Source organism: Lithobates pipiens, unplaced genomic scaffold (assembly GCF_037356315.1).
Source record: "Lithobates pipiens isolate NorthernLeopardFrog02 unplaced genomic scaffold, aLitPip1_a1.2 Scaffold_19, whole genome shotgun sequence".
In the NCBI taxonomy this organism is placed as follows: Eukaryota; Metazoa; Chordata; class Amphibia; order Anura; family Ranidae; genus Lithobates; species Lithobates pipiens.
The window spans coordinates 406688060-406715152 of NW_027507764.1; the positions used below are offsets into that span (position 1 = coordinate 406688060).

A 27093-nucleotide genomic window follows, 5' to 3' on the forward strand; every position below is an offset into this window, starting at 1 on the left:
GTGTCTATGATATAAAAATTATATACAGTGTTGAGGTTTTCTATATTGTATCTAATAGCCGAGTGGGTCCGATAGACCACTGATCCACCAATGTGTTGGCACTTGACCGGAATCATAATCGTGTTCAACCTCTGGCATCCCACTAGTTGTTGCAGGTTTGCTTTACCAACTTCTCATGCCCCAAGTTTTTCTCTGTCTTTTTTACTAGCTCTCTCATCTACTTATTTTCCACAATCTTTCTAAATCCTACTCGTTTCTCCCCCTCTGAGTCCATGGGGTCTGCAACTGGAGACATTTTTATTTTTTGTCTTTTATTCCACGACACTGAACTTGTTGTCCTTAAATGTCCAGGGCAAGAACTCCCTCGAAAAGAGGGTGAAGGTTTTTAAATATCTTAAAAAAAAAAAAAAACAGATTGACATAGCATGTTTAAAAGGAGACATGTTTTTCTTCCTCCTCTTGCCCCAGGTACTTTCATGCTCAGTACTCTCAGGTGTTTTTTGCAAATGGTCCAACAAAACAAAAAGGAGTGCTTATAGCCTTTCGCAATTCTGTCCCGTTCAGTTGTACTAACGGATAGCTAACCCGAACAGTAGATACCTTCTGATTCAGGGTTCCATTCAAGGTTCCCGAGGTCACTATTATGACCTATTACACTCCTAATTCCAACCCAGGGACTTTCCTGACTCATGTCTGCACTTTGTTGACGTCACACCAAAAAGGTACTCTCCTCTTGGCAGGAGACTCTAACGTGACCTTGAATCCTATCCTGGACAAATATCCCTCGGAAAGAATAGCTGCATCACCTGATGCAAGAAAATTCTCTCATTCCTTGCACTCTCATTGATCTGGTGGACCTTTGGAGGTAATTTCATCCAGTGGGTAAAGATTACACTTATTCTTCTCACCCTCACTCGAGAATCGACCACGTTTATGTTACATAAACATCTTCCCCTGGTATGCTCCACATCCATTCTGGCTGCCCCTTGGTCGGACCATGACCCAGTTTTAGTTTGCCGTTCCCTATCACATATCTCGCCCTGAGTCAATCTCTGCTACTTTTAAATAATCTACTCCTGCTAACCATAAACTATTGGATCAGGCTCACACGAAATTGGATCCATGTCTTACTGATAATACCGAATGCACTTTACGCTGGTTCCGCCAGAAATTGTATGCCAAAGTGAATAAATCAAATGCGATGCCCAGCCAATAGGTTGCGCACCTTTACCCCCAACTTCACTCCCATCACTTTATGTACCCACCATAATATTCACACTAGCACCCCAAATAGGATTTTAGACAAATTCTGCCATAGACATACCACATTGTAGTCAGCCCACAAATCAAGCAAATAATCAGGACATAGAAACTTTTTTTTGCAACGCAAAAATGCATTACAATGCATTAAGGAATTGAAAGTTGGAAAAAAGCCAGGCCTTGATGGCTTTACAGCACTTTATTATAGAAAATTGGTGGATGTTTTTGCTCCCTATTTGGCAGCTATGTATAATTCAGTCAAGAATGGTTGGATTTTTTTGCCTGACCTCTTGACTGCTAATATAGTCACGTTACCAAAACCAGATCGTGATTATTTGTCATGGGCCAATTTAAGACCCATTTCGCTTAACAGCAGATATAAAATCCTCACTAAGATCCTGGCTAATCGCCTAAATTCTTTCCTCCCTCACTTAATTATAAAAGACCAGGTTGGGTTCGTTCCTCAACTCCAGGCTGGAGATGCAATCAGACGAATCCTACAGCTGAAACACATCGCTCACCATCGCTCTTTGGAGATGATGTTTTTATCACTCAATGTGAATAAAGACTTTGTTACCTTGTCGTGGCAATACTTGATGTCTGTGGTCCGGCATTATGCTTTTTTTCTATCAGGAGGGGCACCCGTCAAGGATGCCCAGTCTCACCACTCTTATTTATTTTAGCCTTAGAGCCTTTAGCGGAGGCAATCTGCTCCCATCCAGATACAAGAGGTGTGGATGTTGCGGGATCCGCTCATAAAGTTTCTTTATGCGCGGATGATATCTTGATATCCCCTAAAGTCTCTTTGCTTAACCCATCATCTCTCCTTGACACTTGTGTCCCTTTCCGGTTTGCATGTCAACTCTACCAAATCTATGTTAGTTAACCACTTAAGGACCGAGCCTCTGAGATTTGTTGTTTACACAGTTTTTTTTGAAAATTACTAAGAACCCCCAAACATTATACAATTTTACTATTACAATTATAAAATGGGGGTCGTTGCAATACTTTGTCACACTGTATTTGCGCAGTTATTTTTTTATATTGTGAAAGATAATGTTAAGTCGAGTAAATTGATACCCAACATGTCATACTTCAAAATTGCACCTTTTACCCTTAAAAATCTCCACAGGTGACGTTTAAAAAAATTCTGCATGTTGCATGTTTTGAGTCACAGAGGAGTTCTAGGGCTAGAATTATTGCTCTACTGATCATGGCAATACCTCACGTGTGTGGTTTGAACACTGTTTTCATCTGTGGGTTCGCTTCTGCACGCGAGCTCGGCAGATACATTTATTTTTATATTTTTCTTATTTTACCTTTTGTTTTTTATTTTTACACTGTTCTTTAAAAAAAAAGTGACACTTTTTTTCTATTACAAGGGATGTTTACATTTCTTGTAATATGAATAAAAGCATGAAAAGACCTCTTGAATATGAGATCTGGGGTCAAAGAGACCTCAGATCTCATATTTACACTAAAATGCAATAAAAAAAAAAAAAGTTGTCATTTGAAAAAATTAAAAAATAAAATAAAAAATGGCCCTTTAAGAGCTATGGGCAGAAGTAACGTTTTGACGTTGCTTCCGCCCTGCAATGGTATGGAGACAGGTGGGAGCCATCTTCCCCTCACTCATCTCCATACCCAGGAAGGAGAAGCACTACCACTCCCACTACCGACAGCCTCTCTCCTGCCACCGATAAAAGTGGTCTTGCGGCAAATCTGAGACCACTATTATCGGAAACTTGACTGCCCGCTAAGAAGAGGATACCGGGGTTATGGCAGCTAGCTAACAACATTCCTCTTCAAATAGAAGATGTATATCTGCGTGCGGCGGTCCGGAAGTGGTTAACCTCTCATCCTCTGAACTGGCCGCCCTGAGAGATGCTTTCCTGTTCCAGTGGCTTCCTTCTTTGCCCTATTTGGGCATCAGGCTCAGCCCTGGTTATGATGGATTATACCAGACCAACTTTCCCCCTCTGTTCAGAAAATGAAACAACATGCTTTCCTCTTGGTCCCACTTCCTGTTGTTCTGGCTTGGTAGGATTGTGATGGTCCGCATGTCCCATCTCCTGAAACGATTGTACTTTTTTCAAGTACTTCCAGTCTCGGTCCCCCCACATATTATACGTATCCACCAATGCAAACTTTTGAATATATTTGGAATTCCATCCACCCCCGAACCAACAAACAGTCTTATACGCTTGCAGAATCAATGGTGGCTTCTCAGCCCCCCAATTTACTATACGGCAGCAAATAGAAAACCATTATCCCATCTTCATGAAATGAACCGACTGCCACTTTGGCCTACCATTGATCTTGTGGATTCTCACCCTATTCCAAATCCCCTCCTCACCTTGGCTTCCTCCTATCCACCGCCGGACTATGCTAGGGCCTTAAAGAGGAAGTAAACCCTAATGGGTTTACTTTTTCTTTGTTTCCCTGCAAAGGTAAAGCATAATGGGCTACTATGCATCGCATAGTAGCCCATTATGTGTCACTTACCTGACACAGGAGCCAGCGATGTCACTGATGTCCCCTGTAGTCCGGAGCGTCCATCTTCTTCTGGGTATAGCTGCTCTGGCCACTCACAGCACCGGAGCAGCGATGACGTCACTCCTGCGCAGGTAGCCGCCACTAACGGCATATCGCCGTTAGCAGCGGCATGCTGCCAACGGCGATAGTGCGCCTGCGCGCCGCTGTCTACGGTGCATACGCCCTAGACAGTGGTGCCTCTCTTTTTGTAAATATCTCCTAAACCGTGTAGGTTTAGGAGATATTTCTAGGACCTACAGGTAAGCCTTAATTTAGGCTTACCTGGAGGTCAAAGTGGTTTGTACACAACCAGTCCAGAGTATGGGTACACATTTAATTGGAGCACATGCTGGGACCTACAGGTGGCGAGTGGTGAAGTGACCATGACTATCTTACCCCCTAACTCCTTCCCCCCTCTTTCCCTATGACTTTCTTCTCACCCTAGACCCCCTCAGTTCAAGAGATAGACATATAAAGTGGGAGATCATCCCCCCCCCTTCACCCTCTCCTACTATACTCCTACAGAGTACCGGTCGGTAGAGGTTTTTCACGCAATCACCAAGTTTAACAATACAGCTTACACTCCAAATACATTGGGATCAGTAGATACGCTCTAACCACATCCTCTTATTTTTTACCCTCTACAGGCAGGACTGTATCATACCTGCCAATTGGATTATAGCTGGTTACATGCTCTTATCGACTGACAATGTGAGGTCTAAACATTTGTAAAACGACTTACTTTTGTAACAGTTATTTGTTCTTTGATTTCTGTATTTACGTATTATAACACAATAAAAATGTTAGGAAAAAAAAAAGTGGTTTGTAAGTGTCTACAACCACTTTAAAATGACTCTCTTCACCTTTGGGACTTTTCAGCGGGTTTGATCTCCCCCACCTACCCTTACTCTGCCTCACTCATTGTATGCTATTCCCCCCCTAGCTGCGAAAACCCTAAACAATTCTTTTGGTGGTCCGATAATTGGTTTGTATATGTTTATTCTCTGTTCACCCCCATGAGAATGACTTTTTTAGGCCCTCAGATCTTCCCATGATATTCCTCTCTGTGAATATTACAGCTATCTACAACTTAAGCATTTTCCCCATCAACTAATAAAATACCAACCAACTCCGTACAGGTTAACCCCTTTTAAAAGCCTCTGTAGGGCCCATCCCTACTCCCCGGGCTAAATTATGTTGGTTTATTCATCAATTATCTCCTTTAGGAGACCACCGGTGTGACCCTATCCCCTGCAATGGTAAACAGATTTAGGGAAAAAATAAGATCCAGAGGACTGGCAGATCATGACAATTGCTCTTTAAAAGTTCTAAGAATGTTCTCATACTGGAGAATGCTTATAAAGTACTGTACAGATGGCACTATATACGCCAGCTAGGCTGGTGCGATTTATTCAATACTACTCCCCTCTTTGCTTCCGGAGATGCTCCCAGGAAGGCACCAAGGCACACATCTGGTGGTCTTGCCCCAAGGTATGCAGACTATGGGTCAGAGTATATGCCCTTCTTCATAACATATTTCACGCTAACATCAAAACAGGATCCCTATGAGGTCCTTCTTAATAAGCCAATAGTTGAACTGCTCCATCCAGAATGACAGTTGGCCTTGCATCTTTTTACTGCAACTAAATGGACTATTGTTAGGGCATGGAAAACTCCTGTACTTAGCTTTGAAGCAGTTAAGAACCGAATGAACGACATCATAGTCAACGAAAAAGTTGACGCATTAGCTTCAGACACACAATACATTTGTCAAGTTCTAGCAACCTTTAATTGCATATACCCAACCCTCCAGATTCAATATCCAGCTTCTTTGAATTTGAGGACTCTCTGGTGTTCACCCCATAAGACACCGCTCCCCCCCTTTTTTTATTTTCTCCCGTCTGGCTCCCCTTTTCCTTCTCGCCTCTATTCTTCCGTTTCCCTTACTATGCATCACCAGGCTGTAGGATTGGGTGTGGGTGGTTACAGTGAATGTATCCCCCCTTAAGATTGGAGGGTGCACTTTTCTATGTGGATGTCCAACTTTAATAAGTTTCTATGTTTTGGGATTCTAATTATGCATTGTTCTGTTTTAGTTCATCGTACGATACAACCAGGAGACTCGAGATCTCTTAGCCAGAGACTTTTGGACATTCGTTATGATGCTAAATGGAACTCGGAAGCTCTGCAACCATCTTGTATTATCCCATTGTTGGGATTTTTTTTCTCTGCTTTTGTTATATATAATGTAACCGCCTGATTGTTTGCCTAACTTACCTGTTTGAATTATTTTGCAAATAAAATCATTTGCAAAAGAAAGAAAATATTGAATGAACGATAGTCCTTTTTTTTTTGCATGCTAGCCTCATATTGAAAACCAATAGAATACTAAAGTTACAAAATTTCTCATATGAGAGAATACAACTTCGAAATTGATTTAATATATTGTATTGCATTCTTTCGTTTCCGAGCATGCGTGGTCTTGATCACACAAATTTTTTCAAATACTATAGCAATTACAGGAAAATTGTTTGTTCTGGTATTGTACAAGAAAAAATTTTGTGCTTGTCCCTTCGCATAATTTTGCATGAACTGCCGTAATCACCTCTTGAAAGCTGTGTACTAACAATCAGATTATCGGATGTTTGCTCTAAAAGCTTTATTTTTCCTCCGATTTTACTAGGCATAACTCTATATTTTAGCATGCTGTTACTTGCAATATGATCAATGGAAATATTTCAGTGTTATGAACTAGAACCGTAGATCATTTTTTTAGTCTTGGACACAGTAGCAAAGTGTTTTTATTTTTGGACAAGTCAAGGAGATTTTTCTTCATGTTGTCTCACCAAAGGAAAATGTCCCTGACACAGACAGAAATTAAAGACTTATGCTACAATTAAAAGGTTAAGTTCACTTTAAAAAAACAAAATAAATTTAAGATCTTTTTTTTATTTTTATTTTTTATTAGGAGTCTGGAAAGCATTGCACCCATGATCAGCAGATCACAGGTGCCATCTAGGACTACAGACGGTCAGTGTAAGCTGTCTGCCAGTACATTGTACGGGCAGTTCATTTCACACTGACCAGAAGAAATCAATGAACTACCATAGCGCTCAACAGTACCATGGTAGTTCATTGAGAACTACAAGCCGACAGCCGCAAGGGCTGTCAGTACTGGTAGTTCACTGACTCACAAGGATCTGTGAATCAATGACAGCAGGTACAGGGAAAAGATCACCAGCCTGCTGTCGCGGGGATTGGGAACATGCAACTTGTTCCCAAAGGTGAACTTATCCTTTTTAAGCTCATTGCTGAATGAAACACAGAGGGCAGAGGTTTGGGGTTCTTGCCTTTTGCACAAGATAGAGAAGTACATTAACATATCAGATTTTATATGCAGCACCCATTTTCCCCTTTTTTTCTACAGTGTTTTTATGCTGAGAAGAAGATACAACATGGGAAAACAGCACCTTCAAATGGAAGTGCACAGTCACATTATCTGCAGAGAAGCAATGGACTATTTGGTTTTAAAGCCTGGCAGAGGGCCTAGCCCTTTTTCATTCTGTCCACAAATTGATTTGGTGCAGAAATATATTGGGCCCTCCCATACATATGTCCTCCAGTGGTCATGGTGATAAGAAGATAAAGATATATTAGAACTCACTTCTTTTCTCCTTCTTCTTAAACTTTCCTTTCTTCTTGCCATGATCTTTCTCATCATCAGAGACTATGTCAGGAGGCTCATGGAGGTTGTCATGGGGAGGAGAAGGTTCTCCAGTGCGATACAGACCCGGGAATTTAGTAGGGCTAATTTCTTCAGAGCTAGGTGTACGGGCCAATCCCCCACTATGCTCTGCCCTGCGATGTTCGCTGGGGCTACTGGTGGGGGGCAGAAAGCACTCAGTCATTCTGCTGATGACAGCCTACTGCAGGAAATGTGAAGGTCTCTGTTACCTGTCCATGGCACCTAAAAAGAAACAAAAACAACATGTCAGAAAAACATTTGTTGGATTGTTGGATTTTTCTTCTATAAAAATTTCTATAACCCCAACCGCTGGCAATAGGCGAGTCAAAAACGGAGCATTCTGCCGATCGAAAAATAAAGCAGCGCATACGATTGTGCCATAGTTCATTCCGTTTTTCTAAACAAAATCTAGCATGTTGAATCAGGCACTTTCGACTGCATGAAAATCGCGTGCCGCAGCTAGCACCCTAATGCGAAAAAAGGAATGACCAAGAACCTCAGTTTGGTTTTTGAATCGTCCATGGCCAGCCTTAGAGGGCCTGCTTTGTTTACCGTACACTGGTATTACTGTTTACTACATTTTGAATACTTGTGCAGTCAGATAACACCCACTTACAAGCAGCTCTTGGGTTACCTCTGAAGCAAATTTCCACTGCTTTTTATTACTTTTCAGAAGCTGTCTTTTTAATTCAAAATTACATATTTATCATATTTTGGATGACTCCCCAACACCCGTCACATGGAAATGCAGATCACAAGGCAGCAGTGTAATCCGGGGGGGGGGGGGGGGGCAGACAGAGAGCTGGATTACTGCTTGAATAAGGCAACAGTGTGATCCAGGGGGAGGGGGGCAGAGAGCCGCAGCATTGTGTGTATAAGGCAGCAGTGTGATCCAGGGAGAAGAGGGCAGAGAGCTGTAGCATTGTGTGTATAAGGCAGCAGTGTGATCCAGGTGGAGGGGGCAGAGAGCCGGATCATTGTGTGTATAAAGCAGCAGTGTGATCCAGAGGGGAGGGGGCAGAGAGCCGGAGCATTGTGTGTATAAGATATGTAAAAGTTAATGGTCCGCAGGATTCAAAATGGTAAGTTTAGTGGTCTTTGGGACTCCACCGCAGCCCTGTTTTTTTATTGAAAAGCGCTTGATCTCCTGTACACATGTGAGTTTACTACTTTTTTATTAAATTTCTTTTAAAAAATGGAATTACACTATTTGGTCCCTATTTTCCTTTATATGTGTTCAACTATCCTTATGGATGTGTATGGCTGGAGATAATTCACTGCCCAGTACACGAACGGAACGGTTACATTTGAAATCCCCTTGGAAAATGCACTGCTGAAGGAATCTGTATACAAACATATAAGCTTTTGTGATCCTCCGAATGTATATTCGTGTGGATCCAATAGATTTTGTAAGCGTACATCTCGCTTGGTGAAGGGAATACCACGTGGTGCCTGCATGATTTTTATATACAAAGAAGGTGGATGGTGATTTTTTGCACACCTGTGGACTATACACAGATATCACATATAAGAGACTTTGCATCTCTATTTTTTGGACTGTCTCTGTGTTTGTTTGTTTTTGTTGCTTTATGAAAATTATTTTATGGTTTTATATATATACAGTAATTAATATATATATGTGTGATTTATAGTGAGACTTTATAGGTCACCCCACTTTTTCACGCTGTCAATATTTAATGAATATATATGCACAAGTTTTCACATATGAGTATATATCATTTTATGTAAGGATGGTATAACATGCCTGGTTTCTAAGCGCTACACTTTTATATAGAATTTATAGTGGTCTGTGAGGTCTAAGGATCCATGCACACTGAAGCTCAAAAAAGCTTTTTCTGGACGCCAGATTGCTGGCAGAAAACGCTGGTTGAAAAACTTGCTTTTAACAGCGTTTTGTACTAGCGTTTATGAGCGTTTATGAGCGTTAGCGTTTATGGGCGTTTTCAATAAAAATACACAGAGGACACTCCAAAAATCCCACAGTACATTCCAAACTCCCACAATGCATTGAAAAAATAGAATGCTGAACACTAATTAACGCGCGTTTATCAGCGTTTATCAGCGTTTGTCGTTTTTTGGCGGTGAAAAACGGCACTTTGAACGCAAATTTCTGGCGTTCAGAAAAAAGCCCATTAACTCCACTGCTCATTAAAGCTGAAAAACGTCCATGTGTGCATGGACACATAGGCTAACATAGAGTTTATGGGCTTTTAAAAAAAACGCCCAAACTCCAATAAACTGCAGTTTATGAGCTCCAGTGTGCATGGAGCCTAAAAGGTTGGTGACCACTGATCTATATTCACATGTAATTACAACCTGGATCCCAGTGAGCTCATTTCCCCACCTGAAATCTCGAGTAGTGATGAAATTTGCATGAAGACTAACTACTTGCTTTTATGCAGGGGATTGACAGAACACAAATGGTAGACAAAGAAATAGGATGTTAACTGCGCCTTCACACCATTACACTGAAACTACACTAAAATGCTTGCTCACAACACTCCAAAACTGCAGGGAAAAGAGTTTCCATTATACTCTATGACGTTCTTTGCGTTGGTATATTGTGCTGGGTTTCCTGCTTGACATGAATAGTCAATGGTAACGCAATGAAAGCAATAGAAATATGCATTTAAATGAGGGGTCATATCTTCATGGAGGGAAAAAAACAAAGTAAGCACATGCAAACGGGTCATGTCTTTTGGTAGAATTAACCGCACTACATCAAAACAGATCTTCTAATGATGGTATGGATTACTAAAGAGCTGCTGTGTGTGTTATAACCAGAGCAGCTGCACCATTTAAAAGTGATCTTTACACTATAATGAATGAATAATTGAAGAATGGTGCGCTTATTCCAACATAGTATCAAAGTATATATAAACATGACATAACAAATGATGAAAAATTGTTGAAGTCCCATATGCAAAAAATAGGATTTTTTACTCATACTTATCTGTAAAATCCTTTTCTTTGAGTACATCATGGGACACAGAGTTAGGTTAATATTACCTACTGGGTTATACGCCATCTCTAGGTAAATTGACACTGGTAGATAGTCTTGGACAGGAAGTGATCCCCCTTCCATACAGGAAGTACATCAGTTTTTTAGCAAGCACTGAATCCTCAAAAAAAAGGAGGGGAGGGATTTCTGTGTCCCATGATGTACTCAAAAAAAGGATTTTACAGGCAGGTATGACAAAAACAAATCCTATTTTCTTTTTCACACATCATGAGACAGAGTCAGGCTAATATTCATTACCTGTTGAGTTGTCCCAGAGCAATAGCCTTGAGGGGAGGGAGACACCTCGTCAAACAATAGCCATTAGACCTTATACGACAGCCCGCAGTACACTGTGGCCAAAAGCCGAATCCTCAGCTGCTCGAACATCCACTTGATAAAATTTTGTGAACGTATGCACTGAAGACCAGGTAGCAGCCTTACAAATCTAAGCCACAGATACCTGATGGCAAAAAGCGGAGGAGGTTCCAACACCCCTGCTAGAATGAGTTCTCACCCTAAAGGGAGGAGCTTTACGTTTCAGACCATAGGCCTGAATAACCCCTTCTTGGGTGCTTTTGGCAAAACAAAAAAGGAGTCTGATCCTCGGATCGCCGCAGATCTAGACAAATAAACCTTGATGCTTAGACAAGCTCCAAGGAATGCAGTCGTCTCTCTTCTACCGAACGAGGCCGAGAGAAAAAAGAAGGAAAAATAATATCCCGATTTAAATGAAAGGTAGACGCAACTTTTGGAAAAAAGGATGGAACAGGTCATAACACGACCCTGTCATGGTGAAGGATCAAGTATGGTTCCCTGCACGAAAGGGCCACCAACTCCGACACCCTACTAGGCCGAGGTGATGGCCATCAGGAAGGTTAGCTTGTGTAATAGCAAGTCTAATGGAAATTCCTTGATAGGCTCAAATGGTTGTTTCTGTAACACAGACAGCACCAAGTTCAAGTCCCAAGGACACATAGGTGAACTAATGGGGGAAAGCAAACGATTGCCCCCTGCATAAACGTTCGGACCAGCAAAAGGGAGGCTAAAGGCCTTTGGAAGAATACTGACAGGGCCGAAATGTGACCTCCGATTGTACTCAAAGCCAATCTGATTTCCACAGTTGACTGTAGAAGAGAGAGAATTCTCCCAATCACATATTTCCGAGGATGCCATTTTCTAGCTTCACACCAAGCATTATAAGTAGTGATTCACCGAAATTTCGGCCGCCGAAATAATATCGGCCGAAAATGCCCTTTTCGGAAATTTGCCGAAAGAGAAAAACGGCCGATAATGGAGCGTGGCCTGGGTGGGGGCGGGGCTCCGCCCCCGCCCCTGGTGACGCCCATCATGGGGGGTGTATAGCGCAGGAGAGCCGCCTCCGCCGCCTGTTTGATCACAGCGCCGGGAACATCACAGCTTTCATTTCAATAGCTGTGTTCCCGGCCGCGCGCCGTCACACGCAGCCCCTCCCCCTTGTCCGGGCACTTAGATAGACAGATCATCCGCAGGATTGGACGTATGATCTGTCTATCAAAGTGCCCGGACAAGGGGGAGGGGCTGCGTGTGACGGCGCGCGGCCGGGAACACACAGCTATTGAAATGAAAGCTGTGATGTTCCCGGCGCTGTGATCAAACAGGCGGCGGAGGCGGCTCTCTTCACTGCACAGGCTGGCTGCAAAATGGCACACAGGCTGCAATGGGGCACACTGGCCTGCAATGGGGGATGCCTCCTGTACCACGTCCCCAGTCTCTGACCAGCTCCTGTACCGTGTCCCCAGTCTCTGACCATCTCCTGTACCGTGTCCCCAGTCTCTGACCAGCTCCTGTACCGTGTCCCCAGTCTCTGACCAGCTCCTGTACCGTGTCCCCAGTCTCTGACCATCTCCTGTACCGTGTCCCCAGTCTCTGACCATCTCCTGTACCGTGTCCCCAGTCTCTGACCATCTCCTGTACCGTGTCCCCAGTCTCTGACCATCTCCTGTACCGTGTCCCCAGTCTCTGACCATCTCCTGTACCGTGTCCCCAGTCTCTGACCATCTCCTGTACCGTGTCCCCAGTCTCTGACCATCTCCTGTACCGTGTCCCCAGTCTCTGACCATCTCCTGTACCGTGTCCCCAGTCTCTGACCATCTCCTGTACCGTGTCCCCAGTCTCTGACCATCTCCTGTACCGTGTCCCCAGTCTCTGACCATCTCCTGTACCGTGTCCCCAGTCTCTGACCATCTCCTGTACCGTGTCCCCAGTCTCTGACCATCTCCTGTACCGTGTCCCCAGTCTCTGACCATCTCCTGTACCGTGTCCCCAGTCTCTGACCACCTCCTGTACCGTGCATGCAGTCTCTGACCACCTCCTGTACCATGCATGCAGTCTCTGACCACCTCCTGTACCATGCATGCAGTCTCTGACCACCTCCTGTACCATGCATGCAGTCTCTGACCACCTCCTGTACCATGCATGCAGTCTCTGACCACCTCCTGTACCATGCATGCAGTCTCTGACCACCTCCTGTACCATGCATGCAGTCTCTGACCACCTCCTGTACCATGCATGCAGTCTCTGACCACCTCCTGTACCATGCATGCAGTCTCTGACCACCTCCTGTACCATGTCGCCAGTCTCTGACCACCTCCTGTACCATGTCGCCAGTCTCTGACCACCTCCTGTACCATGTCGCCAGTCTCTGACCACCTCCTGTACCATGTCCCCAGTCTCTGACCACCTCCTGCATAAAAATATTTTTTAAAAACAGTCATTTTCGGCATCGGTGCTGTTTTGGTATCTGTTTCGGTTTTCGGCCTAGTGTATTTTTCATTTTCGGTATCGGTTTCGGCACCAAAAAACCCATTCGGTGCACCCCTAATTATAAGTCTTCCAGACCTTATGATAGATCTTCCTAGAGACAGATTTTATAGCATTCACTAGGGTAGACACCACTGGTCCTGAAATGACATGGTCCTTCAACACCCTGGCTTCAATAGCCATGTTGTCAAATTTAGAGACTGTAGATTGGGGTGGAATATAGGACCTTGGGACAGAAGATCGGGGCAGCGCAGAAGCGTCCATGGCCCGTCTATTGCCAATCTTACAATCTCCAGGAACCAGGCATTCTGGGCCAGGCTGGTGCCACCAGAATGACTGGAACCCCCTCTCTCCGAATACTGTGCAACAAATGTGGAAGGAGAGGGATCAGGGGGAAAGCATAAACCAGGGAGTACTGGCTCCATGGGACTACCAGAGCATCCCTTGCTCAGGACACAAACTGCTGTAGCTTGTTGTTGAACCTGGATGCCAATGGGTCGACCTCTGGCCATCCCCAATGCTGGCAAATTTCCTGGAACACCCCTGGGTGTAGGGGCCATTCTCCTGGGCAGATCTGCTGGCGGCTGAGATAATCTGCTTTCCAGTTCTCTACTCCTGGAATATGGACTGCCGATAGAATAGGCACATGTCCCTCTGCCCAGGCTAGTATGTGGTTCACCTCCTTCAGAGTTGAACGACTCCTGGTATCACCTTGGTGGTTTATATAGGCCACTGCAGTGGCATGGTCGGACTTAAGCCTGATAGGGCAGTCCTGAAGCTCAACCATATATGACCTTATGGCCAGACGCACTGCCCGCAACTCCAGGATGTTGATGGGCAGGATCTGTTCTGTCCTTGACCATTTCCCCTGAGCTGGGAGCCCCTCTAGGGTCACTCTCTAGCCTGAGAAACTGGCATCTGGTCAGTACTCGAAGTTACCGGGAGGAAGGTTCTTCCCTTTCGCAAGTTGTGATCCTGCAACCACCAGTTTTGGTTTAAGCACGACTGAGGAGATAACAACATTGGCTAATCCAGGGCTTGTCCTCTCCTGTCCCAAGCCAACAAGATGTCTTATAGTATAGGCCTGGAATGGAACTGGGCATAGGGCACTGCCTCGAAGGAGAACATCATCCTTCCTAGAAAACTCATACAGAGCTGAATGGAGGGTTGTCTGGTGCCCCTTAACCGATGTACCTGATCCTTCAGGGCACCGATCCGTACGAGTGGCAAAAATACCCTGGCTTGGATCGTATCTAGGATCAGTCCTAAATACTTCAGACTTTGAGCTGGTCTCAAGGCTGACTTTTCAGTATTTAGGACCCAGACTATGCTTTCCAAATACTGCACTGTGCAGGTTATGTTCTGTTCTAGAGCCCCTAGTGAGTGATCTCTGAGCAGGAGGTCATCCAGATACCCGAGCCCCAAGATCCATTGGGCCCTTAAAAAACCCAGTACTGGTGCTAGAACCTTTGTGAACACCCGGGGAGCTGTGGCAAGCCCGAAGGGTAGAGCTACAAACTGAAAATGACCAGTTACACTTACCGGTAATTGGTTTTCTGGGAAATCTTACAGGACGGCACACCTGAGAGATGACTGGTCTTATTTGGCAGGAAACACAACAACAGAGTTTAAAAGGCCCCACCCCTCCCTCTGACCCTCAGTTATGACAAAGTAAAGGCCCACACCAGTGCCAGAGGGTGCATTCTGTGAAGAATGAGAAAAAAACATCACCAAGATTTAAGGGTAGGGAATTAGGCCTGCCATCCTGGAAGATTTCCCAGAAAACCCGTTACCGGTAAGAGTAACTGGTCATTTTCTCAAGTCATCTTCCAGGACGGCACACCTGAGAGGATAAGCAAGTAGTACAGGCCTACCTCAGGGTGGGACCACTGCCTGTAGGACCTTCCTGCTGAATGCTAAGTCCTGAGGGGACAACAGCTCCACTCTGTAGTGCCTCAGGAAGGTATTATGGTTCGTCCAGGTTGCTGCATTGCAGATTTGGTCAATCGAAGTGCCTGTGCTCTCTGCCCAGGAGGTCGCCAGAGATCTAGTCGAATGAGCCTTAAAGCGGGAGTCCACCGGGACTCCGCGTTTTTTTTTTTTTTTTTAAAGCCAGCAGCTACAAATACTGCAGCTGCTGACTTTTAAAATAGTGACACTTACCTGTCCAGCGCGCCCGCGATGTCGGCACCCGAAGCCGATCTCTAGATCGACACGCGAGTGCTGCCCCTGCCATCTTGGGTATGGGAATCAGGAAATGGAGCCTTTCGGCTTCGTTTCCCGGTTCCCTACTGCGCATGCGCGAGCCGCGCTGCGCAATGAGGACGGTCTCCGCTGCCTCTGGGATCTGTGTGTTTCCCAGCAGGCAGCGGGGCACTTGCGGGAAGGGGCGGGCACTTGCGGAAAGGGGCGTAAGTTACGCCCCTTTCCGCAGAGAGCTATCCCGGAAGTGGGTGCAGTTACCTGGATTATCCAGGTAACTGCACCCCCCTCCCCCTGAAAGGTGCCAATTGTGGCACAGGAGGGGGGGAGGGTTCCGATGAGCGGAAGGTCCACTTTAGGGTGGACCTCCGCTTTAAGGTGGACTGGGACTGGCTTACCTGATTGCTTATAAGCTATCGCCTGTTTTATCCACCTTGCAATAGTTGGTTTGGAGGCCTGAAGGCCCTTCCTTTGGCCACCAAAAGTAATTAGATAGATCTAAATATCTAAATAGATCTAAATATACTAACATACAGCGTCTGACATCTAAGAGGTGCAGTTTTTCTTCCTTCTCATTTTTTGGATCCTGTCAAAATGATGGAAGAATAATCTCCTGTGTCCTATGGAACCCAGAGGCCACCTTCGGTAAATAAAGTGGATCCTGTCTGAGGACTATCCTATCCTCCAGGATTAACAAAAAAGGCTCTTTAATAATCAGCTTGTAAGTCACCGATCCTTCTGGCTGTAGTAATGGCCAGAAGGAAAGCCATTTTAATGGTAAATGAATCTAACTGAAATTTGATCCACCGGCTTAAAAGGCCCCTTTGTTAGAGCATCCAGAACCAGAGACAAGTCTTACGGTGGGAACCTGATCAACCTTACCGGGGTTAATCTGTCCCTGGCCATCAAAAATCTTTTCACAAGGGGTTCCCGAGCTAAACTACTGTCAAAGAAAACTGACAAGGCCGCCACCTGAACCCTCAGGGTGCTTACCGCTAACCCCTATCTACCTGCTCCTGGAGAAATTCTAAAATTGTCGGAACCGTTTGGAGATCTCCTTCCTTAGACTGCACCCAGCAGGAAAATACTTTCCAGACCTTGGCATAGATCTGTCTGGTGACCTTCTTCCTACTAAGGAGGAGTGTATCAATCACCTTCTCCGAACATCCCCTGTTCGTGAGGATCTGCCTCTCAAAAGCCAGGCCGTCGGAGATAGAAATCCCGGGTCGGGATGAATGACTGGGCCCTGGCAAAGGAGATCCTGCTGGACCGGGAGATGCAACGGAGAAGCCAACGACCATCTGCACATGGTGGGAAATGGAGTGCAATCAGAATGAGATCTCCGCTTGACTGGGATAGTTTCTGTAACACCCGGGGAATGAGTACTATGGAGGGAAAGGCATACCCCAACCTGAAATCCCAATTCTGAGCGAGGGCATCCACCGCGTCCACCCCCCCGACCCCTGTTCTCTGGTGAGAGAAAAGAATCTCTGAAGCTTTGTGTTCTTTTCATAGGCAAACAAATCGATCTCTGGTTTGACAAAATGACGGCTTAACAGATCGAAAATCTCCCTGTTCAGCTCCCATTTTCCCCGACGAATGGGTTGCCTGCTGAGAAAGTCCGCCTGTAAGTTGAGTGAGCCCTTTATGTGAACTTTTGAGAGATTGAGAATATTCTTCTCTGCCTCGCCAAGGATCTCTAGAAATAGCGCCCTCAAACTGAGACCTTGTTCCTCTTTGACGGTTCAAGTAAGATACCGCTACCTGATTGTCCGAGAATATCTGTACCTCTCTGCTTCGGACCTGGTTCCGGAAAAACCTCAACGCCTCCCCGCCGCCAGAAGCTCTCTGAAATTTGATGAAGCTCTGCTCTGACTCCGGTTCCAGAGACCCTGGGCGTAGCAATCTCCCAAATGAGCACCCCAGCCCCAGGAGCTCGCGTCCGTCGTGATGTTTATCAGATTTAACGTTGTCCATGTCCGACTTCCCAATAGGTTGGAGAGGATAAGCCACCACTCTAGGGAGTCTTTTACCTCCTCTAACAGAGGAGCTCTCACCTCCAGGGATTCTCTCCTCCCATCCCAAATGGAGAGCAGGAAGCCCTGGAGGCCGAGAGTGAAGTTGAGCCCAAGGCACAGCTGGAATGCAAGAGGCCATGAGCCCCAGCACTCTCATAACCCTCCTCCATGAGACCTCTCCAGCCTCGAGGAGGTCCGCCACTGTCCCCTCAATTCAGATCATCCAGGTATGGGATCAGTGCTACCCCCTGAAGGTGTAAAAAAAAAAATATATATATATATATATATATATATATATATATATATATATATATATATATATATATATATATATATAATCAGCTCGGTGAGACCCTTGGTGAAGATTCTTGGGCTGGCCGTAAGGCCGAAGGGGAGCGCCCTGAACTGCCAATGCTCTACCTCCTGTTCCGTGCATGCAGCGAACCGCAGGTACTTTTGATGTTCTGGGGCGATAGGTACATGCAAATAAGCATCTTTCAGATCTAACGTGATCATGAAAACGTCTTTCTGAAGGTGTTTTCTGACCGTATAGATGCTTTCCATCCTGAATCTTTTGTACAGCAAGTACCAGTTTAGTTTCCGCAGATTGATAATCAGCTGAAACGTTCCTGATGGCTTTGGAACCACAAAAACGTGGGAGTAGAAACCTAGAGTCATCTGACCCACTAGAACAGGGGTAATCACCTCCTGTTCTGCAAGTTTGTGGACGCTTCCTAAAAGACCCCCTGCTTTTAGCGGGTCCCTGGGGGTAACGAGAAAATTTTGAGGAGGGAGAGACCGAAACTCCAACTTGTATCCTTCTCTTATGAGATTTAGGATTTAAGGACTCTGAGATCTTTTCCCACTGGGGAAGAAACTCTGAGAGCCTTGCACCAACTTTTATGTTGGCGTCATTTTGTATCCTTACTGGAGGGTCCGGACTTGGAAAAAAAAAAAAAGGATGCCACTTTTTTCCTTGCCTTTCCCAATTTTGCAGCGTGGCCATGAAAAAACATCTTCCCTTTCTCCTTCTTGGGTTTTGTAGGGAACTTTTTACCCTTTTCCGTGGATCGGGAAAGCACCTGTTCCAATCTCGACCCAAAGAGTAGGGAGCCCTCAAAATGGGATACCACATAGATGGGACTTAGACGTAAAGTCTCCATCCCACGTCTTGACCCAAAGGGCCCTCCTGGCTGAGTTCAGTAGCGCCGCTGACATAGCAGTCATTCTTACCGTCTCTACCGCCGCGTCTGCTAGGTAAGCCATTGCCCTCCCAATGACCTCCAGGGAGTCTAGCCCCTCCTTGGACTCCTATTTACACGAGACATGGTCCATCAGCTTGTTGAGCCATGAATCCGTGTTTCTGGCCACACATGCAGAGGCCAGTGCTGGGCCCACCGCCGCAGCATTGGCCTCCCAGGCCCTACGCAACAACGTCTCGGATTTCTTATCCATTTGATCCTGGATGTTGCCCGAGTCCTCAAAGGACAGGTCCGACCTCTTAGACACCTGCGCCAAGGATGCATCTAACCGTGGGACCTTAAAAAATTTATCCTGCTCCCTCCTTAAAAGGGCACCTACGCTTCCAGGTTTTAAGCTTTAAGGGTTTTCGCTCAGGCTCCTTCCATTCCCTTAAAATTATATCCTTAAGGGATTGGTGTACTGGAAAGGATCTCGCTTCTAGTTTACCCAGACCTCTGTAAAACCCTGTCCTGAGCTGACGGCAACTGAATGTCCTCCGAGGCATAAATGGCCCTGAGGAGTCCCACCATATTTTCCACTGAGAAAAGATGTCCGCCATGCCTAGCCTCTATCTGGCTGTCCTGATCTGAATCCTCACCCTCAGCTCTGAGTCACGAACCTCCTCCTCATCAGAATAGTAGGGAGCAGGTTCCTGGGATCCACAGGTATAGCTGGATCTATCTTCCTGTGAAGGAGTACTCTCCTTTCCTGAAGGGACCTCTCCTTGACATTTTTGAAATGTAGCCTTAAAGTATTGAAGGGTGGCAAGCATCTCTGTCTGCAGTGCCCGGTATTATTTTGCCACTTGTGCAGTCTCCTTGCCTGCCAGCTTGTAGATGCATTTGTAACAGAAAGGCTTGTTGTGGTGCTGTGACAGTTTATCATTACAGTACCCACAGCGCCTAGATTTTGACGTGGCTTTAGCTTTTGGGCTGCTGACCATCCCCTGGGCAGGGCATTCTGTCTCTGCAAATAAAGTTTCTCATTAGCCAAGTCTCCTTTTTTGGGGGAAGGGGGGAAAAAAAAGGGGCACCCCAATTATCACCCCCCCCCCCTTAGCTCCAGCAGAGTTACTCATCCCCTGTGGCAACCTCTGGTGCTGCGAGCTCTGATCCACCCTCTTTCTCCATCTTTACAGGGGTGTAGATGAAGCATGCACTGGTGCTCAGACCTCCGAGGGTTTGTGGATCTCTGGCCCCTCGCTCTGTCCCGCTTGCTGCCTTCTGCTAGCGCTCTGTTAAGCGGTGGCCGGAAATTACCTCACGTCTCAGCGACTTCCGGACATGCGTAGTAACGGCCGTCGCACGCCACTCACGGACTGGCCCTATGCTCTCAGGCAGACAGAAACACAGCCTCCACCGGCCCTATGGAACCTCCAGGCATCCGGAGACAAACAGCGGCCCTCCCCACCCTCAGCCACCTTCAGGTAAGGGGAGGAAAGAGCGAGCAGATGTGGCCCCTGGGGTTATGGACACCTCACCTGTCCTAGTGCCCCAGCAGCATTCAGGGGAGTCATCCACCCGCTTTAAGGGAACGCCCTAGGGAAAGAGAATCAACCTCATACAGCCTCCACAGTCCCCACTGACTGCTCCGAGCCCTGATCTAAGGGGGGGCGACCATGGTCCCCGACCTAAGGTCTCTTCTAAAAACAACAAACGGTTTTGCAGCCTCCATGTGGGAAACGCAATAACTGAGGGGTGGGGCCTTTTAAACTCTGTTGTTGTTTGTGTTTCCTGCCAGGTGAGACCAGTCATCTCTCAGGTGTGCCGTCCTGGATTAGTAGATACTGGTTCAGGGATCTTAGATCCAAAATGGGCCTTGTGTCCCCATTTGGTTTTTGAACCATAAAACAGATTTGAATAAAACCCCACACTCCTTTCGGATACAGGAACCTGTGCAATCACTCCTTGACGCACTAAATGATGTAGTGCCTGTTTTTTTTTTTTTTTTTAGGATCCTAAGGAACGCTGGATCTTATAAACGTCCGAGGGGGAACCCCCCGTAAAACCAGCCTGTAACCACGGGATAAAGTCGAGGTGACCCACTCGTCCTAAACGACTGTTCTCCAAATGTCCGCAAAGTGCAGCAGACTTGCCCCCACCCGATAGAGTGGGGACATCCCCTCAAAAGGAGGGCTTGGTGCCAGGTTTAGAAGAGCTTTGTTCCCTGGCCTTGCGGCTTGCCTCTGGCTCTAGTGCCCTGTTGGCGGTGCAACTGCCTGAGCAGACACCTGAGCAAGCAGTCCCTGAGGTTTTAAATGAGGGACACCTGGTGCTTCTCTTTACAGGAAGTAGAGAGCTCTTCCCACCGGAAATCTTTTGGCTATATTCATCCAAATCACCAAACAAACGTTCCCCATGAAAGGGGAAACCTGCCAATAACTTCTTACATGAAAGCTCAGCTGACCAGTTCTTAAGCCACAAAAGTCTGCGCATAAGAAAACCTCTTAGGAGGAACAAAAATCCTGTCAGGATGTTCCCAATCAGCATACACTGCCTGCTCCAACAATGGGTGTAAGAGGAAAGCCTGTGCGGCCGGAAAACGCCTCAGGTATCCCAAAGAGGACCAGGGGGGCTCAGTAACCTCTGCAAGAGTCAACTTAAAGGCAGAATGAACCATCTCGCTAAGAGTCTGGATCAAAAGCCTCTGCGTCTGAGAGGCAGACACCAACTGGTTATTTTTTTGTCCAGTGGGACTTTGCATATGGGACTTTCTTCAACTAATTTTTCATTACTTGTTATGTCATGTCATGTGTATATATACTTGACTGATTGATACTATGTTGGAATAAGCGCACTATTCTTCAATTATTCAGATCTTCTGAGTTGGGATCACAAAGTCCTATGGTAAAGACACGCACAGGTCACCTTTAAGATTACACTAAGGCTGGGTTCACACTGCCATACCGAGCGGCTCTAAGCAGGGGTCTGGTGCATCCCTGTTCACCATTTCAGGTCCGATTTCAGTCCCAGTTTTTGGCTGAATTCAGACCTGAAAAACGGACAAAAAAATGCACAGGACTCCTGTGCAATTCGCACCAGAGCCGCACCGGAGATGTGTGAACCGGCTCCATAGATAGCTGGTCACAATCTTCTGACTTGCAAATTGTTCCACATCCAATTCGCAATAGTGTGAACCCAGCCTAAAGCTAGCCATAGATGGATCACCTAACCTGCCTAATTTCAATCAGTCTCTAAACAGACTGGGTGTACTGAAGTCAAGCTATCAATCGACTTCAGTACAACCAGCCTGTTGGATTTTTTCTAATGCGATCACTGCTGGAAACTAAAGCCACCAGCAGTGATCATTGTATTCTGATGGCGGGAAAACCTTTCGTTGCCATACAATACAATAATCAAGCGATTTTCTTTCCTTCATCCCGTGATTGAAGAAAAGAGAATTGCATATATTTATGTCCAGCCTAAACCTTGACAATAGGAGGAACTAAGCACAGTGTTTATTTCCTCTAATCTCATCCTTTGTTTATAGTACTACAATACAGAAGATCTACTAAGGACATATACACGTCTTCAGTTGGTTAACCAACAGTATAATGCGTGTTCCTCTGGTATGTAGATAACGGTTAAACATTTTCATCCTATTGTACAGTGTATTGTACAGTTCTTCGAAAACATGAAACATTGAACAGAACATGAAAAATTGTAACCCAGTTCAGTACAAATGTCAGAATATATTGGCTGTGTGACAAGGTCTGTTTTTAAAAACCGCATTTGTATTTCAAAGTGTCCTTGAAAAATATAATAAAATGCTTGCATCAATAGCTCTGGCATTTAGAATCAGCTAAAAACGTGACCGTGCTGTTTGTGCCAATTAAAAAAAGTGAACAGAAACTGTGAATACGATCTGTAGATAATGAAAAGGTAATTTTGCATGGCTGTCAAATTTTGACACGTAGCAGTGTCCATGCAGCTTCTGCATATGCATCCACTTCCACAGGCTGCCTGGACGCAGCTCAGGGCGGATGCAGACACCAAATGCCTTCTGCAAGCAGACTAGGTGCCAGCACCTGTTTGAATGAGGCCAGCATCAAAATCGTTACACTAACAAAGGGATGATAATAATTTGTTTGATCTATCCCAACAGATTCAGAATTACTAAATTCCTTGACTCTCGCAGGCTTGGCTTGAAACCGGTGAATGCCTAAACTCCACCTAAGAAGAATTCATCATAAATAAGCTGGGGTTCTGCACAGAAATCTATTATGTTCTGTTCTTATGTGACTTTGACCTCGTTGATCTTCCTAAATTATTTAAACCCTTTTTTACAAAAGGTTTCAGAAATCAGGATTAAAGGAGCACAGACCATTAGCCTCATGACATTATAAAACCCACAAGTGCAATCATCTGCAGTGTCTTACAACAGAGCCGGAGCTCATGCATACATCTTAGGATTTACAAGGAGACCTTTGTACTACAAAACTGCTAAGCAGTATTAAAAGACTTTAAATCTAAAAAAATATTTTTTTTTTTGGGTTCAAGCTTAGTTATAGCAAGGTCTTCTCAGAAATTACTTCTGCCCAAGACAAAACAAAAGAATAAAAAAAGAGGAACTTCCAGTGTATCCTGGGGCATTATTGTATTGTAAATTACACACAGAAGGTAGACAGGCAGCATAGTGATCTCTATATAAGAAAAAAAGATTATAGATCCCCAAGAACACCGTATACATGGACACTAGCGGTATTATGAAAAATCACAGCTTTATTAGAACAAAATTGCAGTAAATAATAAAGCTGTGATTTTCATAATACTGCTAGTGTCCCTGTATAAGGTGTTCCTGGGGATCTATAATCCTTTTTCTTATATGCTGCTCTTCCCTTAAGGGACCACACCTTGTATATTATGTGAAGGTGTGATGGTACACACAGCTGGAGGAAACTTTAACCAATTGCTCATCCTCCATGTAGGTTAACCATGGTAATGCGGTGGTGATTTTTTATTTTTTGAATTGTATTGTTCTCAGCATGTTGATTCCTATGGCTGACACACGCACAGATGTTATACACATGATCCAAACTTTGTCCAACCATCGGCAGCAACCCAAACAGAGGCATTCTCGGTCTCCTCTTGCATGTACATATGTTGGGGGGGCCATCAAATTGGCAGAGAGTATTTGAAATGTCGAACCAGATTCAGTTACTGCTCTCTTCCTGCACCTAGGTTGTAATGATAAAACAGTACCTAAAATGTGCTTTATATAGTATTTCTGAAACTTAGTCTCAGCCTGTGCTGCTCAGCCTAATTTTCTGAGATCTGAATAAGCACAACAGATGTGCCATGCAGTAATCTGGTGCCCGCCCATAATAATCTATGGTGCTGTTTTTTTTACCTTCTATCTTTTCATTGTTTTGATAAATGTATGTGAATGTTCTGGTCTTATCTTATGCAATAAGATTACTTGGTATAGATAAATGGATCGCTCGCCCACTTTTTTTTGTGTATTTGACCAAGCTGCGTCTCGGCACATTGTTGTGTTTAGCATGTTTTTTTGTACTACTGCTGAACTTTGGCAACAAATGTACTGTTCATAAAAAAGTTTAATAAACGAAACCCTTAAAAAAATAAAAAAATAAAATAAATAAAAAGTGCTTCCTGGTATACAAGTGGATCATAGAGCACTGTACCAAGTTAGATCAGAAGCCTGGCTATTAAAGCATTACAGCTGAACTGCAGGAATTATGTGTACTGCATACGCTGCTCCAGTTTTGCACAGCATAACCCAGGCCATACATTATAAAAAAATTTAGTTTTGGAAAAAAATTGTCAATCAAATGTGTGGATTGGGGGGGGGGGGGAGTCTTCCCGCTTTGCTGTTGTATTCTGCCATTGGGGGAGGCTTCCCCACCTGCAAAATATAATGATCAGCGTTGCTGGCTATAGCTGGCAGCACTGTTCAGGTGAAAAAAAAAAAAAAAACTGACAGGGCGATTGTACAGAAGTCGATCGAGAGATTGAATTCTGTACAACCAGCCTGCCCATAGATGGATTGAAATTCAGCCAGTCTTTGCTGAAGCAGACAAATAGCGATCCATCTATACCCAGCTTAGGTATGCATATCTCACATCAGAGGGGCCACTGCACAAACTGACAACCACTATAGTAGTCAACACTTCTCTCCAACTTGTCCAATCAAATAAATTAGGAGAATGTAAGATGTCAGTGATGTCAGCTTGGGTGTGAACTGCCTATACATCTCCTCCATCCATTTTGAATGGGCTCAAGTCGCATAACAAAAGGAATCGTTTTTGGGTTTCAGTACTCGTGCCAATACTTGGTAGCTGTGTTTTGTTTATAGGCGATTTTAATGGAAATACATTTTTGACCATTTGCAATGCAAAAAAACTCTTCTAAACGCAAACGTGGCTAAACTCGGCATGTAAACGCGGCACAATGGACATTTTTAACTGACTGTTACTAGCTGTCAAGTTCCATCGTTCAGGAGAGGTTTTAAAACATCCCATGTATATTAAGCCTTACAGCCAATTAGTTTTCACCAAAATATCAGACAAGCAGCTCATAAAACAAGAAAATCTTTCCTGATTTGTTTGAGCTGTGGTCTGACATGTGCAACAAGTATTAATGGAGGCTGGCTATTGTAAGAGGGGTTAAAGAATAGGTCAACCCAAAATTTCATATTCCTAATACGCGTCTGTGATACCATGTACTTTTATTTCTTCTTTTGTGTGAGATCCCTGGTGAACCTGCCAGTCCCCCTGCTTTCCTATTAAAAACTGACCACACTAAGCAGGTAAACACAGTGGTTAGTTCTCTAGCTATGCTGGGAACTCAGTATGCTCTCCTCCAATGATCAGATTTGTCCTGCCACCCCCTTGCATAGACATTCACTGGGAAGATCAGTGCCCTGTTTCTCTGCCCCCAGCTCTTATGCACCTAAGAAGGGAAGGAACAGAAGGGAATGTGATCACTTATAAAAAAATAAAAAATAAAGTATGTTTTTTTTTTATATCTATACACAAATGTTGTGTCTTTCATTTCCATTTTTAAACTGAATGGGTTATTTTACAGGTGATCATTTACAATCACTTAGCTTTCACACACCAGCAGAAGACCCCCATTCACTACCTGGTTATATAATTGTATAGTTATATTTAAAGTATATATCCACCTTTGCTGCCAAATTGCAGGACCCCCCCCCCATATTATTTTGTAGGTTCATATTTAAATAGCATACCTAAAAAAATAAAAAAAAATTAAGAAACTAGAGGAAATCACTCCCAATTAACAAGAGGTTTGGGCCCCCTTTGATAATCAGGTTCAGGACCTAATCTGTTTTCTCAGCTTAGAAGAAAGGTGCAGGCTTCATGCCTTTCCCGCTCTTTGTTAGCCACTTCCCACCTGGCCAATGCACATATACGGCCGGGTGGGAGCCATCTACTTCTGATAGGACGTTCAGGAACGTCCTTCAGAAGGAGCTGGATCGCGTGCGCGCGTGCCCGCGCAGCGGCGCGATCCCGATGTGCTCGTGTCACCCGGACACGGCACATCTCAGATCGGCAGGAGAGCTCTGTGATTGGCCCTCCTGATCACATGACGGCCATGTCCAATCACGGCCGTCATGTGATGTAAACAAACAGCCGGTTGTTAGGCAATCGGCTCCTCCTCTCCTCACACAGAAGTCATTGCTGAGGAGAGGAGAGCAGATCGCTGCAGCCGGCTGATGATCAGTGAGTATGAGCTGTTTTTTACAGCTTTTTACTCACTGATCATCAGTAATAGTGTAAACACACAACACACCACACAGTATAAACACAGTCCCCACATAGGTCCCCAAAACACACATGTCCCCAAAATATACATGTCCCCAAATAATAAAAACACATGTCCCTAATAATAAGAACATGTCCTCCACATATGTCCCACTAAAATCACATGTCCCAAAGATTATCTGCACACATATGTACGTGATCACACAAACCAATTATTATACACTTAACAGAATTTTCTTTACCAAAAACATGTAGCAGAATACATTTTGGCTTAAATTTATGACAAAATTTGATTTTATTGGATTTCTTCTAAAATAGAAAAAAGAAAATATTGTTTTTTTTTTCCAAATTTCCGCTTTTCTTGCGCTTATATCGCAAAAAATAAAAAACGGAGTCGTGAATAAATACCACCAAAATAAAGCTCTATTTGTGTGAACAAAATGATAAAAATGTCATTTGGGTACAGCGTAGCATGACCGCGCAATTGTCACTGAAAGCGCTAAAGCGATGAAATCTGAAAATT

General features: G+C 44.7%; 1 protein-coding gene across 1 annotated transcript in view; it reads right to left on the reverse strand.

The window, feature by feature from the left end:
• Positions 1 to 27093, reverse strand: part of RALBP1 (ralA binding protein 1) — a 128195-nt gene that overhangs the window by 68781 nt on the left and 32321 nt on the right. The window contains exon 2 of the mRNA XM_077492453.1: positions 7460 to 7762. Coding sequence (XP_077348579.1) covers positions 7460 to 7703 — 244 coding nt within the window. The 5' untranslated portion in view covers positions 7704 to 7762. The remainder of the gene's footprint in view (positions 1 to 7459; positions 7763 to 27093) is intronic.